Genomic DNA, 14,870 nt, shown 5'->3' on the forward strand with positions numbered 1-14,870 from the left:
AGCTAAGTCATAGAAAATTAAGCACATCCTGACATTGATGACACCAGGTGGGGACTGAATCACTTAGTCTCATTAATTCACTGCCCATTAGCACCTTTCTTTTTTCTCCTCCTTAATTACCATTCTCTTTTCCTATTTTGCTGCACTTTTTTTTTGTTCTTTTCTCCTTTCCCACCTTTTTTTAGGCAATACTTAATATGAGAGGGGCTCTTGACCCTTTCTTTATTATATCAAGGATGCCAAAGAGCACGCCCCCTGTCACAATCCTTCCAGTTCATTGGTAGAGCGTGGTGTTCAGAAAGATTTTGAAACTGTCTGGGCTGTGATGAGCTAGCAGTACCAGTCCACACCAACAGACGGCAGCACTAGAGCCATGTATTCACCTCTGCTGCTACTGCAGCCTTAAACTCTTCAATGAAACACATTTGGGTTTGTTTGTTTGTTTGTTTGTTTGTTTGTTTGTTTGTTTTGAGTCACACTTTTTCACCCAGGCTGGAGTGCAGTGGCTCCATCACCACTGACTGAAGCCTCAACTTCTTGGGCTCAGGTGATCATTCCACTTCTGCCTCCCAAATAGCTGGGACTATAGTCATGCACCACCATGCCCAGCGATTTTTTATATATTTTATAGAGACAGGGTTTCTGTATGTTGTCCAGGCTGGTCTCGAACTCCCAGGCTGAAGCAATCTTCCCACCTTGGCCTACCAAAGTACTGGGATTACAGGCATGAGCCGCCACGCCTGGCCCACATTTAAGTTTAAAAGAAAAATAAGACTTAGTTTTGGTATTTAATTTATTAAATATTGAGACAATAGAAAAATGATTCACAGGAAAAAAATGTCAAATAATAAGGTGTTTCTAATATTATCAAAACAAATGTGTTTTTAAATCCTTACAAAAGATGATGTAACCCATTCATTTATTTTATTTGTTTATTTATTTTTTGGAGACAGAGTCTCCCTCTGTTGCACAGGCTGGAGTGCAGTGGCACACTTTCCGCTTACTGCCACATCTGCCTCCCGGGTTCAGGCAATTCACATGCCTCAGCCTCCCGAATAGCTGGGACTACTCCAGCTAGGTGCATACCACCACGCGTAGCTACTTTTTTGGTATTTTAGTAGAGGAAGGGTTTCACCATGTTGCCTAGGTAGGTCTTGAACTCCTGAGCTCAAGCAATCTACCTGCCTTGGCCTCTCAAAGTGCTAGGATTACAGACATGAGCCACTACACCTAGCCAATATAACCCATTTATTTTTTACAGAAATGATTTTTGAAACAAATTACATACCTTCAAAAACCAGTGAAGCAGATCTAAAGACATAGCCAAAACATTAAAATTCAGGTTGTTCTAAGAAAGATGAACAAATGTACAATAGAGAACAACAGAAGTCTTTTCTAGTTAACCCTAACACCAAATTGATGAGTCAGATGAATCTCCTGAAGTACCCAATGCAAAAAACCATTAGAGCAGCTTTAGACTTAGAGTTTCACAACACTGATTAAAACCATGTAGCATCATTTGTAGACTTTTAAAGTCTTTAGAAATCCTAAATATAAAAGAAAATCTGCTTTTCCTGAAGCAAATAAAGAAGTACTTTTCAGACTTATGTATTGTGTGTGTGTGTGTGTGTGTGTGCGTGTGTGTTTGTGCTTGTGTGTGTATGTGTGTCAGAGGAGCACACAGATGAGCTAGAGAATTACATCTCTGATTGATTAACCATAATGTTTCCATGTATGGTTGCTAACTTTTATCTCTGTTTCATCAAGATTGAACAAAGGCTTGTCCAGGCCCAGAACTTAACTCAGGGCTGGGAAGAGATCAAGCACCTGAAGGCTGAGCTCTGGATTTACCTGCAAGATGCTGATCAGCAACTGCAGAACATGAAGAGGAGGCACTCTGAACTGGAGCTGAATATTGCACAGAACATGGTTTCCCAAGTTAAGGTGGGAATTAATTTGTACCCAGGGGAGATAAAAGAGGCCAACAGAGTAGAAAATTTGAAATGTGTTCAGTGTATTCACTTCAATATGCCTGGGTGTCTGTCAGCCCTAAGATATTAATACAACTCTTTAAGTTTAAGGCAGGGGTGTCCAGTCCCCAGGTCATGAACCAGTTCTGGTCCACGGCCTGTTAGGAACCTGGCCACACAGTGGGAGCTGAGCAAGACTTACTGCCTGAGCTCCGCCTCCTGTCAGATCAGAGGCTGCATCACATTCTCATAGAAGCAGAAACCCTATTGTGAACTGCGCATGCAAGGGATCTATGCTGTGCGCTCCTTACAATAATCTAACTAATGTCTGATGATTCGAGGTAGAACAGCTTCATCCTGAAACCAGCCCCATTCATGGAAAAATTGTCTTCCACAAAACCCATCCCTGGTGCCAACATGTTTGGGGACTGCTGTTTTAAGGAATAACAAATCTCAACAAACTTCATTTAGTGCCAGGGAAAACAGATTATAAAGCAAACATTCAAATATATTATTGAAGCTTCAGATGGCCACTTGCATCAGAAGATATTCATCCTCTACATTGTTCCTGAAAAAAAGCAGGTGTGATTTAGTCTACAGAGTAAACTGCTTAGTCAGAAGACTCTAAGACTAAGCAAACATGAAACATTATGATTTTTTTAGTTTTTTATCACCATATTATGCTAAAGCTGTAGGACTATAAGCTTATCAATTCATTAATTATATATTTAGGCAATATGTAATTAATTTAAAGTATAATATGCAGTTTATATTGTATATTTATATATAATTTAAATAATTGCAAATATATAGAAAATTGTGGCCAGGTGTGGTGGCTCATGCCTGTAATCCCAGCACTTCGGGAAGCTGAGGTGGGCAGATCACTTGAAGCCAGGAGTTTGAGACCAGCCTGGCCAACATGGTGAGATCCCATCTCTGCTAAAAATACAAAAATTAGCCTTCCATGTCACATACCTATAATCCCAGCTACTTGGGAAGCTGAGGCATGAGAATCACTTGAACTTGGGAAGTGGAGGTTGCAGTGAGCCAAGATTGTGCCCCTGCACTCCAACCCGGGCCACAGAGTGAGACTCTGTCTCAACAAACAAATAGAAAAGAAAAAAGAAAATTATAAGTGTATTAACTTGATTGGAAGTTGGGTCCTATTTTTAATAAACTTTAAGATTTATTTTTTCTCTGTGTTTATGGGTCAATAATAATATATTGTCTACTGGAGTACTGTTTGCAAGTGCAGAAAAAAAAAGGAATAGGGATAATAAATTAGATTTCTTTTTTCTCAAAAGCGTGAACTCTTGTTTAAAAAAAATTGTGAGCCATCCTAGAAACTTAATTTTTTAAAATGTATTTTATAAGAAAAGTTTTATTATAAAAGGCTTAGAAAATACAGAAATGTCTTAAGAAGCAAATTTAAATCGTCTGTGATACTACGATTCAGAGATAATAAACAATGCTAATATTTTGTTGTATCTGTTTTAGGTATGCACATACTTAAAACATTCAAGATGATACTGTGGTTTTATTGACATTTTAGTTGCGATTGAACCTAGCTTTAAGGACAAAATTTTATATATCATCAGTCAGGGGATTTAAGAGATTTTTTTGGGTATTGGGGGGCGGGGAAGAAGTAAATGGAAATAAGAGGGAGCAGAAGGAGAGTGTGGAAGCCCATGAACCAACCCCCTGGAGGAACCACTATCCAAATAAATGATCCTCTGAGCAGGTGTTGGGCTGGCAGAGATGGTATCTGAGAGAGAGATTTCTTATTGCTGTATGTGCAGGGGGTAGGTGAATCCAAACCATTGTCTTTCCAGTGTGTGAATGGACTACAGTCTTCCCCAGCTTTGTCCACAGCACCACTGCCCACCTGGTGACCCAGACTATTTTGTCTTGTCTCTTACATTTGGAAGGTTTCTGTCAGAGGTGTTCAAACTAGAGCAACTCCATCTTGAATGGGGGCTGGATAATATGAGGCTGAGACCTGCTGGGCTGCATTCCCAGAAAGTTAGGCATTCTTAGTCGCAGGATATTTAGGTAAGGAAACAAGTGGATCATGTTTACTGAGCAAATCCAGAACTTGACAGACCCAGGGCTCAACAGATCTAGGAAATATCCTAATGTCCCGATATCTTGAGAACAAAAGCACTTTTAGTTTAAGAACACATTTGGGAAAGCATGAACTCTTTAAAAATTTTTAGAAAACTAAGGCCACACTTCAAGGTAAGATAATGACTTTTTTCATTAATGACTGTCATGTTTCACATTTATTAGTTTTTCTTTACGCTTCTCGAAATAGTACAATAAAAGAATCTATCACAGCTACCCTGATTCTTGGGAATTTATGTTCATCAACGGGTATGGTGATTTTTAGATTTTCTCTTTGTTTCCTATGACTTATTGTACATTCTTTAGTTTTTTGATATTAAGAAACTTAGAGTGTTTAAAGTCTTATGTCTGTATTCCTCTCTGTATTTATTTGGGGATTTCTTTACACATTATCTATTTTTTGTTGTTGTTATCCTTTAGGATTTTGTTAAGAAACTACAGAGCAAACAGGCATCCATGAACACAATAATAGAAAAGGTGAATAAGTTAACAAAGAAGGAGGAGTCACCTGAACACAAGGAAATAAATCATTTAAATGATCAGTGGCTTGATTTGTGCCATCAGTCTAACAATCTGTGCTTGCAAAGGGAAGAGGATCTTCAGAGGACAAGAAATTACCATGACTGTATGAATGTCGTTGAAGTGTTCCTAGAAAAATTTACTACAGAATGGGATAACTTGGCGAGGTAACAGAAATTCTCCCATGCGTCATTAAAACGCTAAGCCAGATATTTCCTAATAGCTATAAAAATTTGAAATGTGGCCAGGTGCAGTGGTTCATGCCTGTAATCTTAGCACTTTGGGAGGCCAAGGCTTGTGGATCACTTGAGGTCAGGAGTTCAAGACCAACTGGACAACGTGGTGAAACCCCATCTCTACAAAACATACAAAAATTAGCTGGGTGTGGTAGTGCCTGCCTGTAATCCCAGCTACTTGGGAGGCTGAGGCAGGAGAATCACTTGAACCCTGGGGTAGGAGGCTGCAGTGAGCCGAGATTGTACCACTGCACTCCAGCCTGGGTTGTAGAGCAATACCCTGTCTCAAGGAAAAAAAAAAAAAAAAAAAAAAAAAAAGAAAGAAAATTAAAATGTCTTAGGTATAACAACTATTGTTTATTATTATTAATGTTGGTAAGTAAAATGTCATTATGAACCTAATGTTTTTGTATGGATATAGAGTTGTGGATTTCCTAGTTCAATATTAATTTAACAAGTGGGTAAAAGAGAAATGTTTGAAAATGGCATTTTCTCTGTGACCTCAAAGAATATTCCAAAAATATTTCCAATTTTGCTTAATTATAAGTTATGGGATATCATCTATGAATTCATGAAATGAATCCTTGTTGAACCTATATGCTCCCTAGGTTTCTTATCAAGTCTGTAAAGTAATGAATGCATTCTATGTAATTCAGTCAGGTTTTTTTTCTTGGAAGAGTCTAGAAATTAGTGAACAATCCAATTTCAGTTAATTTGTGTCTTTTGTGATTTTGTAGTTATTGACCCCCTCTTAGTTTTCCCTTTTTTAAAATTATTCTTTAAGTTCTGGGGTACACGTGCAGATAGTGCAGCTTTGTTATATAGGTATACACCTGCCATGGTGGTTCGCTGTATCCAACCCCTCGTCATCTACATTGGGTATTTCTCCTAATGTTATCCCTTCCCAGTCTCCCCACCCCCTGCTGTCCCTCCCCTAGCCCTCTCACCCACTGACAGGCCCCCATGTGTGATGCTCCCCTCCCTGTGTCCATGTGTTCTCATTGTTCAACATCCACTTATGAATGAGAACATGCGGTGTTTGGTTTTCTGTTCTTGTATCAGTTTGCTGAGAATGATGGTTTCCAGCTTCATCCATGTCCCTGCAAAGGACATTAACTCATACCTTTTTATGTCTGCATAGTATTCCATGGTGTATATGTGCCACATTTTGTTTGTCTAGTCTATCATTGATGGATATTTGGGTTGGTTCCAAGTCTTTGCTATTGTGAACAGTGCCACAATAAACATACGTGTGCATGTGTCTTTATAATAGAACAATTTATAATCCTTTAGGTATATGCCTAGTAATGGGATTGCTGGGTCAAATGGTATTTCTAGTTCTAGGTCCTTGAGGAATTGCCACATTGTCTTCCACAATGGTTGAACTAATGTACACCCCCTCCAACAATGTAAAAGTGTTCCTATTTCTCCATATCCTTTCCAGCATCTGTTGTCTCCAGATTTTTTAATGATCACCATTCTAACTGGTGTGAGATAATATCTCAATGTGGTTTTGATTTTCATTAGTGATGATGAACTTTTTTTCATATGTTTTTTTGGTCACATAAATGTCTTCTTTTGAAAAGTGTCTCTTCATATCTATCCTTCACCCACTTTTTGATGGGATGGTTTGGCTGTTTCTTGTAACCTTGTTTAAGTTCTTTGTAGATTCTGTTCATTAGCCCTTTATCAGATGGGTAGATTGCAAAAGTTTTTCCCCATTCTGTTGGTTGCTGATTCACTCTAATGATATTTTCTTATGCTGTGCAGAAGCTATTAAGTTTAATTAGATCTCATTTGTCTATTTTGGCTTTCGTTTCCATTACTTTTGGTTTTTTAGTCATGAAGTCTTTTCCTATGCCTATGTCTTGAATGGTACTGCCTAGGTTTTCTTCTAGTGTTTTTATGGTGTTCGGTTTTATGTTTAAATCTTTAATCCATCTTGAGTTAATTTTTGTATAAGGTGTAAGGAAGGGATCCAGTTTCAGCTTTCTGCATATGGCTAGCCAGTTTTCCCAACAGCTTTTATTAAATAGGGCATGTTTTCCCCCTTGCTTGTTTTAGTCAGGTTTGTCAAAAATCAGATGGTTGTAGATGTGTGGCATTAATTCTGAGGCCTCTGTTCTGTTCCACTGGTCTATATCTCTGTTTTGGCACTGTACCATGCTGTTTTAATTACTGTAGCCTTGTAGTATAATTTGAAGTCAGGTAGCATGATGCCTCCAGCTTTGTTTTTCTTTCTTTCTTTTTTTTTTTCTTTTTTGCTTAGGATTGTCTTGGCTATGCAGGCTTTCTTTGTTTCATATGAAGTTTAAGGTGATTTTTTTCCAATTCTGTGAAGAAAGTCAATGGTAACTTGATGGGGATAGTGTTTAATCTATAAATTACTTTGGGCAGTATGGCCTTCATGATATTGATTCTTCCTAACCATGATCATGGAATGTTTTTCCATCTGTTTGTGTCCTCTCTTATTTCCTTGAGCAGTGGTTTGTAGCTTTCCTTGAAGAGGTTCTTCACATCCCTTGTTAGTTGTATTTCTAGGTATTTTACTCTCTTTGTAGCAGTTGTGAACAGGAGTTTGCTCATGATTTGGTTCTTTGAAAAATAAGAATACACACACTCACACCAGGTCATTATATGAAACCATTCCATACTTTTGATTACTATAATTGTTAAAATCTACACTTCTTGTGCACCGGTTTACTAGTTTACAGCAATGAAAACTGCAAACATTGTTCTAGATATCATGAAATCATGGTGGGGATTTTGGGGGTACATTTTGGTATATCATTTTCTGATTTGTTTGCTTCTCCTTGATACTTAGTATTTTACTCATCTTTGGGATAAATCCAGTCAACATTAACAACTCATATTTCTGGCTTGCAGTAGGCCCACATGTACCTGAGACTTACTTTGTCCCAAACAGAACTCCTTATACTGCCTCCCAACCCTGCTTCTCATACTTCAGAACTGATCATGTAGTACATAAAGAAGACTATAAGGCGAGGTGCAGTGACTCAGGCCTATAATTCTAGCACTTTGGGAGGCCGAAGTGGGCAGGTCACCTGAGATTGGGAGTTCAAGACCAGCCTGACCAACATGGAGAAATCCCATCTCTACTAAAAATACAAAATTAGCTAGGCATAGTAGTGCATGACTATAATCTCAGCTACTCAGGAGGCTGAAGCAGGAGAATCACTTGAACCTAGGTGGCAGAGGTTGCGGTGAGCTGAGATGGCACCATTGCACTCCAGCCTGGGCAATAAGAGCAAAACTCCATCTCAAAATAAATAAATAAATAAATAAATAAATAAATAAATAAATAAGACTATAAGATTCCATTTTTTAATGTGTGCTTCATAATCAAAGGAATGAGAATTCTTTGCATTTCACACTTATTACTAAGGATTTCTATTGATAAGCAGAAAATATCCAAGTACACAATTAAGTAGCCATTAGAGCTGCTGGCTATACCTTACGGATTGTACTACCTAGCACTATATTGTTTGTTGGACCCTCTTCACAAAAGAAAGCACATAAATCACGCATCACATGTTAGTTTCTTTCAGTATCATTTTCTAGAATATGGTAGATCAGTGCTTCTCACTGTTTAACATTACCCAAACCATCCAGGGATCTTGTTACCATATAGATTCTGCTCAGTTGATAAGAGCCAGAGGAAGATAAAAACACATTCTGATTTGATTAGAAGGCAATATAAGCTAGAAAGAAGTAGGGAACTTGATTTGATTCAACTTCTAGTATTGACATCTGATGAAACGCGTATGCCTTAATTATAGCACTTCAGTCAATAAACCATGAATTGAGCTACTCCCAATTATTCTAAGCTCAGAAGATCCACTTAAAGAAAATGGTGAACTTTCAGCTGGGAGTAGTGGCTCACGCCTGTAATCTCAGCACTTTGGGAGGCTGAGGCAGGTGGATCACTTGAGCTCAGGAGTTCAAGACCAGCCTGACCAACATGGAGAAACTCTGTCTCTACTAAAAATACAAAATTAGCTGGGCATGGTGGTGCATGCTTGTAATCTCAGCTACATGGGAGGCTGAGGCAGGAGACTTGTTTGAACCTGGGAGGCGGAGGTTGCAGTGAGCTGAGATCACAGCATTACATGCCAGCCTGGCCAACAAGAGCAAAACTCGGTCTCCAAAAACAAAAAGGTGAAATGTAACTTAGCATAGTATAAGCAAACATTGATGTTGACTAAAGCTAATTTGCTGTTACACATTTTCATGTGTTTTCAGATCTGATGCAGAGAGTACAGCTGTCCATCTGGAAGCTCTGAAAAAGTTAGCATTGGCATTGCAGGAGAGAAAGCATGCTATTGAAGATCTGAAAGATCAAAAGCAGAAAATGATAGAGCATCTGAATTTAGATGACAAAGAGTTAGTCAAAGAACAGACGAGTCATTTAGAACAACGTTGGTTTCAGCTTGAGGACCTAATTCAAAGGAAAATCCAAGTGTCCATCACCAACTTGGAGGAGTTAAATGTGGTGCAGTCCAGATTTCAGGAGCTAATGGAGTGGGCAGAAGAGCAACAACCCAACATTGCTGAGGCCCTTAAGCAGAGCCCTCCTCCAGAGATGGCTCAGAACCTTCTCATGGATCACCTGGCCATCTGCAGTGAACTGGAGGCCAAGCAGATGCTCCTGAAATCACTCATAAAGGACGCAGACAGGGTGATGGCGGATCTTGGTCTCAATGAGCGACAGGTCATCCAGAAGGCTCTCTCTGATGCACAAAGACACGTGAATTGTCTCAGTGACTTGGTGGGCCAGCGAAGAAAGTACTTAAATAAAGCCTTGTCTGAGAAAACCCAGTTTCTCATGGCAGTGTTCCAGGCCACCAGCCAAATTCAGCAACATGAGCGAAAGATAATGTTCCGTGAACACATCTGTCTGTTACCAGATGATGTGAGCAAACAAGTCAAAACATGTAAGAGTGCACAAGCCAGCCTCAAGACTTACCAAAATGAAGTCACTGGACTTTGGGCCCAGGGTCGTGAATTAATGAAAGGAGTCACAGAGCAGGAAAAGGGTGAAGTGCTGGGGAAGCTTCAGGAATTGCAGAGTGTCTACGACAGTGTTCTACAGAAGTGCAGTCACCGGTTACAAGAACTAGAGAAGAATTTGGTTTCTAGGAAGCATTTTAAGGAAGATTTTGATAAAGCTTGCCACTGGCTAAAACAGGCAGATATTGTTACTTTTCCTGAAATCAACCTAATGAATGAGAGTGCTGAGCTTCATACACAACTGGCCAAATACCAGCACATTCTTGAACAATCTCCAGAATACGAAAATCTTCTACTGACGCTGCAGAGAACTGGGCAGACCATATTACCATCGCTGAATGAAGTCGATCATTCCTACCTCAGTGAAAAGCTAAATGCTTTGCCCCAACAATTTAATGTAATTGTTGCCTTGGCTAAAGACAAATTCTATAAAGTCCAGGAAGCAATTCTTGCTCGGAAGGAATATGCTTCCCTGATTGAGTTGACCACCCAGTCTCTGAGTGAACTTGAAGCCCAATTCTTGGGGATGAGCAAAGTTCCCACTGACCTGGCCGTTGAGGAGGCTTCGTCTCTGCAAGATGGTTGCAGAGCCATTTTGGACGAAGTGGTGGGTCTTGGGGAGGCAGTGGATGAACTGAATCAGAAAAAAGAAGGTTTTCGCAGCACAGGTCAGCCTTGGCAACCGGATAAGATGCTGCACCTTGTCACTTTATATCACAGGCTGAAGCGACAAACAGAACAAAGGGTTAGCTTATTAGAAGACACCACCAGTGCTTACCAAGAACACGAGAAGATGTGCCAACAGCTAGAGAGACAACTGAAGTCTGTAAAAGAAGAGCAGTCCAAAGTGAATGAGGAAACACTGCCTGCTGAGGAGAAGCTGAAAATCTATCACTCCCTGGCAGGAAGTCTCCAGGACTCAGGGATTCTACTGAAACGAGTAGCCATACATCTTGAAGATCTTGCCCCACACCTTGACCCCTTGGCTTATGAGAAAGCCAGGAATCAGATCCAGTCCTGGCAGGAGGAGTTAAAACTCTTGACTTCTGCCATTGGTGAGACGGTGACAGAATGTGAGAGCCGAATGGTGCAGAGTATAGACTTCCAGACTGAGATGAGCCGCTCCCTGGAGTGGCTGAGAAGAGTGAAGGCAGAACTCAGTGGGCCAGTGTCTCTAGACCTCAACCTGCAGGACATCCAAGAGGAAATCAGAAAGATCCAAATTCATCAGGAAGAGGTCCAGTCCAGCTTGAGAATCATGAATGCGCTGAGTCACAAGGAAAAGGAGAAGTTCACAAAAGCCAAGGAACTGATTTCTGCGGATTTAGAACACAGCCTCGCTGAGCTCTCAGAGCTAGATGGAGACATTCAGGAAGCCTTGCGCACCAGACAGGTGGGTGTAATAGGACTTCACTTCTCTTTTTTCTACTCTGCTTATTTGTAAACAGGTACAAGAAATTTGTTTGCTTGGTTGGAATTGCTTCTTTATTTCTTTCTAAACACTACACAGAAGCATCTTCAGCAGTGTCTTAAATAGTTATTTTAATTGTGTTTTTGTTTTGTTTTATCCTTTCTTTTCTTTTTTTGAGATGGAGTTTTCCTCTGTCACCCAGGCTGGAGTACAGTGGTGCAATCTTGGCTCTCTGCAAACTCCGCCTCCCAGTTCAAGTGATTCTTGTGCCTCAGCCTCCCAGGTAGCTGGGATTACAGGCGTCTGACACCACGCTCAGCTAATTTTTGTATTTTTAGTAGAGATGGGGTTTCACCATGTTGGCCAGGCTGATCTTGAACTCCTGATCTCAAGTTGCCAACACTCCCTGGCCTCCCAAAGTGCTGGGATTGTAGGCGGGAGCCACCACACCCAGCCAGGTTATTTTAATTGTTTATGTGCATGTTATTCATTTTATGTGGTTTCCATCTTGACTGTACTTTGCTTATAATGGTGATGTCTCAGTGATCTCTCATCTTGAAAGAGATGATAAATGGTATTAGTAACATAATTAATTTTATTTATTAGTACATCGGTAGCACAATTGATTAACAGTGAATAATTAATGATGCCTTTTGTAAACAAAATGAAGCCTGGTATTTCTTTTTCTTTCTTTCTTTTTTTTCTTTTTTCTTTTTTTTTTTTTTGAGACGGAGTTTCACTCTTGTTACCCAGGCTGGAGTGCAATGGCGCGATCTCGGCTCACCGCAACCTCCGCCTCCTGGGTTCAAGCAATTCTCCTGCCTCAGCCTCCTGAGTAGCTGGGATTACAGGCACGTGCCACCATGCCCAGCTAATTTTTTGTATTTTTAGTAGAGATGGGGTTTCACCATTTTGACCAGGATGGTCTCGATCTCTCGACCTCGTGATCCACCCGCCTCGGCCTCCCAAAGTGCTGGGATTACAGGCTTGAGCCACCGCGCCCGGCCAGAAGCCTGGTATTTCTAAAATCAGTGCTAGATGAAGAGTCTAAATGGAGAGAGGCAGATGGACAATGCAGCCCTGACCTTGCTAGTAAGCTGCTTTATTGTGGGGTATCCCATTAGTTGCCCCATCTCTTCCCCGCTTCTGTGGGGATGAGTGCTGTCTTTCTTTTGCTTCCTAATAGCACAGCAGAAGAAAGACTAGAATACTCATAATTACTTGACTTGGGGATAACGAAAAGAAATGGGAGCATGTACAAAACTTCCCAGATTGGCCTAATTACGGCTTGCTCTGGGGCTTACAAGTTCTGTGCATTCAAAAATAAGAAGAGAAAAATAGTGCCTGGAGGATTACTTCCTTTAATTTCCTGGCCTCTTTTCTCCATCTCTGTCTTCAGTCTTTCTGATTCTAGGAGATGGCAGCCAAGCCTTTAGGTAAAAGATAGCTTTCATCAGGATAGTGCAGTGGCTAAAGCCTGGGAAAAGGCACATCTGAGTTTTAATAGCAGCTATTTGATCTCAGGGAAATTACATCTTTGAAGCTCTGTTCCTCCTTGCAGAATAGGGATATTAATGATTCTTTCATTAGGTTTATCTTCTTAGCATCAGATCTGATGCAAAGTAACCTCAGATGAATCTTAGCTCTCATTTAACTTTATTTTCGGCAGAGATTAAGATTAGCACTTCACATAGTAAAACTTTTAATATTTGGATAAAATCATAATAAACCACGTAAAATTTCGAATTTTTAAACTATAGTACACGTTAACCTTTTCATGTTGATTCAAGGCTATTGTTTAAAACAAATTTTAAACTATTTTTCTAGAGCTATCCATATAAATAGAGATATAGAATCTGGAATGTAGAGTAAGAACAGAAGTTACCAGAAATTTTCATTCCTGAAAAACATTTGTCAGATAAGCTTGCTTCTTTTGATGAGTTTTGAATGAAAATCTTAACTCTGTTAAGATGACTCTGCTTTTGCCATGTTGTCTTATTGATTTTCTTGGTCCAAATAACTAAATGTCATGCTTCCGGGGCATTTCTTATTTCTTCCACTGATTTTATGCTTTGCTGTCCCTGTTCTTTCTTTAACTGGTGCTAATCTCATGAGTACTTTCTTTAGCATTTCTATGCATCTTCTCTTGCACAGTCGCAGCTTATTGTGTCCAGTCATTAATGGGTGGTTAGAGTGTTTCCTTCCCTTCCGGAATTGAATGGACCAGACTTCCAGACTTAAACTTTACAACTTTTCTATTTTAGTCTCTAAACAAGACCCACAGGTTACTGTTGCACTTCCAGAAATTACTATGTGGTCTGGTAAATGCCAGTTTGGAAGTTTGGTGTTGTTATATTTCTTTTTTTTTTTTAATTTTCTTTTTCTTTCTTTCTTTTTTTTTTCTTTTCTTTTTTTTTTTTTTTTTTTAAATTGAGACAGAGTCTGGAGTGCAGAGAAATGATCTTGGCTCACTACAACCTCCGCCTCTCAGGTTCAAGCAATTTGAGTGCCCCAGCCTCCCAAGTAGCTGGGTTTATAGGCATGCACCACCATGCTCAGCTAATTTTTGTGTTTTTAAGAGAGAAAGGGTTTCACCATGTTGACCAGGCTTGTCTCAAACTCCTGGCCTCACCTCAAGTGATCTGCCTCCCTCCGCCTCCCCAAATGCTGAGATTACAGTCATGAGCCACGACACCTGGCCGTGTTGTTATATTTCTAACCAACTGAGACATTCTTGCACTTTGGTAAACATTCATTCTGTCACATATTACCAAGCATTATATTATTTATCTGAGAGGGAAGTTTCAGAACTAGTGAAGATACTGACATAAATTTTGATCCCGTTTCTGTTCTTAATATTTAATTTAATGGCAATAATAAAATTATAAGAACAGCATAAGGAAAAATCAAGGATAATGATGGCATCACAAAAATATTCCAGTAATTTACCAATTCACTTAAACAGATACACCCATGAGACAGGACTGGGAAACAACTGACCGATTGAAACTCTTTCCTGCAAACACGTTGCAAAGGAAAGTTGATTATGTTTGCAACTGCTGTTTTTCAGGCTACCTTGACCGAAATATATAGCCAGTGTCAAAGGTATTATCAGGTATTTCAAGCAGCTAATGACTGGCTTGACGATGCTCAAGAAATGTTACAGCTGGCAGGCAATGGCCTAGATGTGGAGAGTGCAGAGGAAAACCTCAAAAGCCACATGGAGTTTTTCAGCACAGAGGATCAGTTCCACAGTAACCTGCAGGAGCTCCACAGCCTGGTAGCCAACCTGGACCCACTCATCAAGCCAACCGGCAAAGAAGACCTAGCACAGAAAATGGCTTCTCTGGAACTCAGAAGCCAGAGGATGAGCCAAGACTCTTGTGCCCAAGTGGATATCTTGCAGAGGTATTTCAGGATGTTTTGTGTCTCATATTTCAGTGAAATGAATTTCCACACAAAAGGTAGTAATACACAAATGATATACATTAGTATGTAAATTCATTCTTCTCTCTTAAGTATCATTAGGCATACTGACACTAGAGTTTCGTGTAGAAATATGTGATGTCATGTTACTTA

At 39.9% G+C, this 14,870-nt stretch overlaps 1 protein-coding gene across 23 annotated transcripts in view; it reads left to right on the forward strand.

The window, feature by feature from the left end:
• Positions 1-14,870, forward strand: part of SYNE1 (spectrin repeat containing nuclear envelope protein 1) — a 518,258-nt gene that overhangs the window by 293,313 nt on the left and 210,075 nt on the right. For all 23 annotated transcript variants that reach the window (XM_074397242.1, XM_074397246.1, XM_074397241.1 and 20 more), the window contains 4 exons: positions 1,768-1,944; positions 4,515-4,780; positions 9,113-11,273; positions 14,362-14,699. In XM_074397242.1, the coding sequence (XP_074253343.1) occupies positions 1,768-1,944; positions 4,515-4,780; positions 9,113-11,273; positions 14,362-14,699 (2,942 nt within the window). The remainder of the gene's footprint in view (positions 1-1,767; positions 1,945-4,514; positions 4,781-9,112; positions 11,274-14,361; positions 14,700-14,870) is intronic.

This window comes from Saimiri boliviensis, chromosome 4 (genome assembly GCF_048565385.1).
Source record: "Saimiri boliviensis isolate mSaiBol1 chromosome 4, mSaiBol1.pri, whole genome shotgun sequence".
NCBI lineage: Eukaryota > Metazoa > Chordata > Mammalia > Primates > Cebidae > Saimiri > Saimiri boliviensis.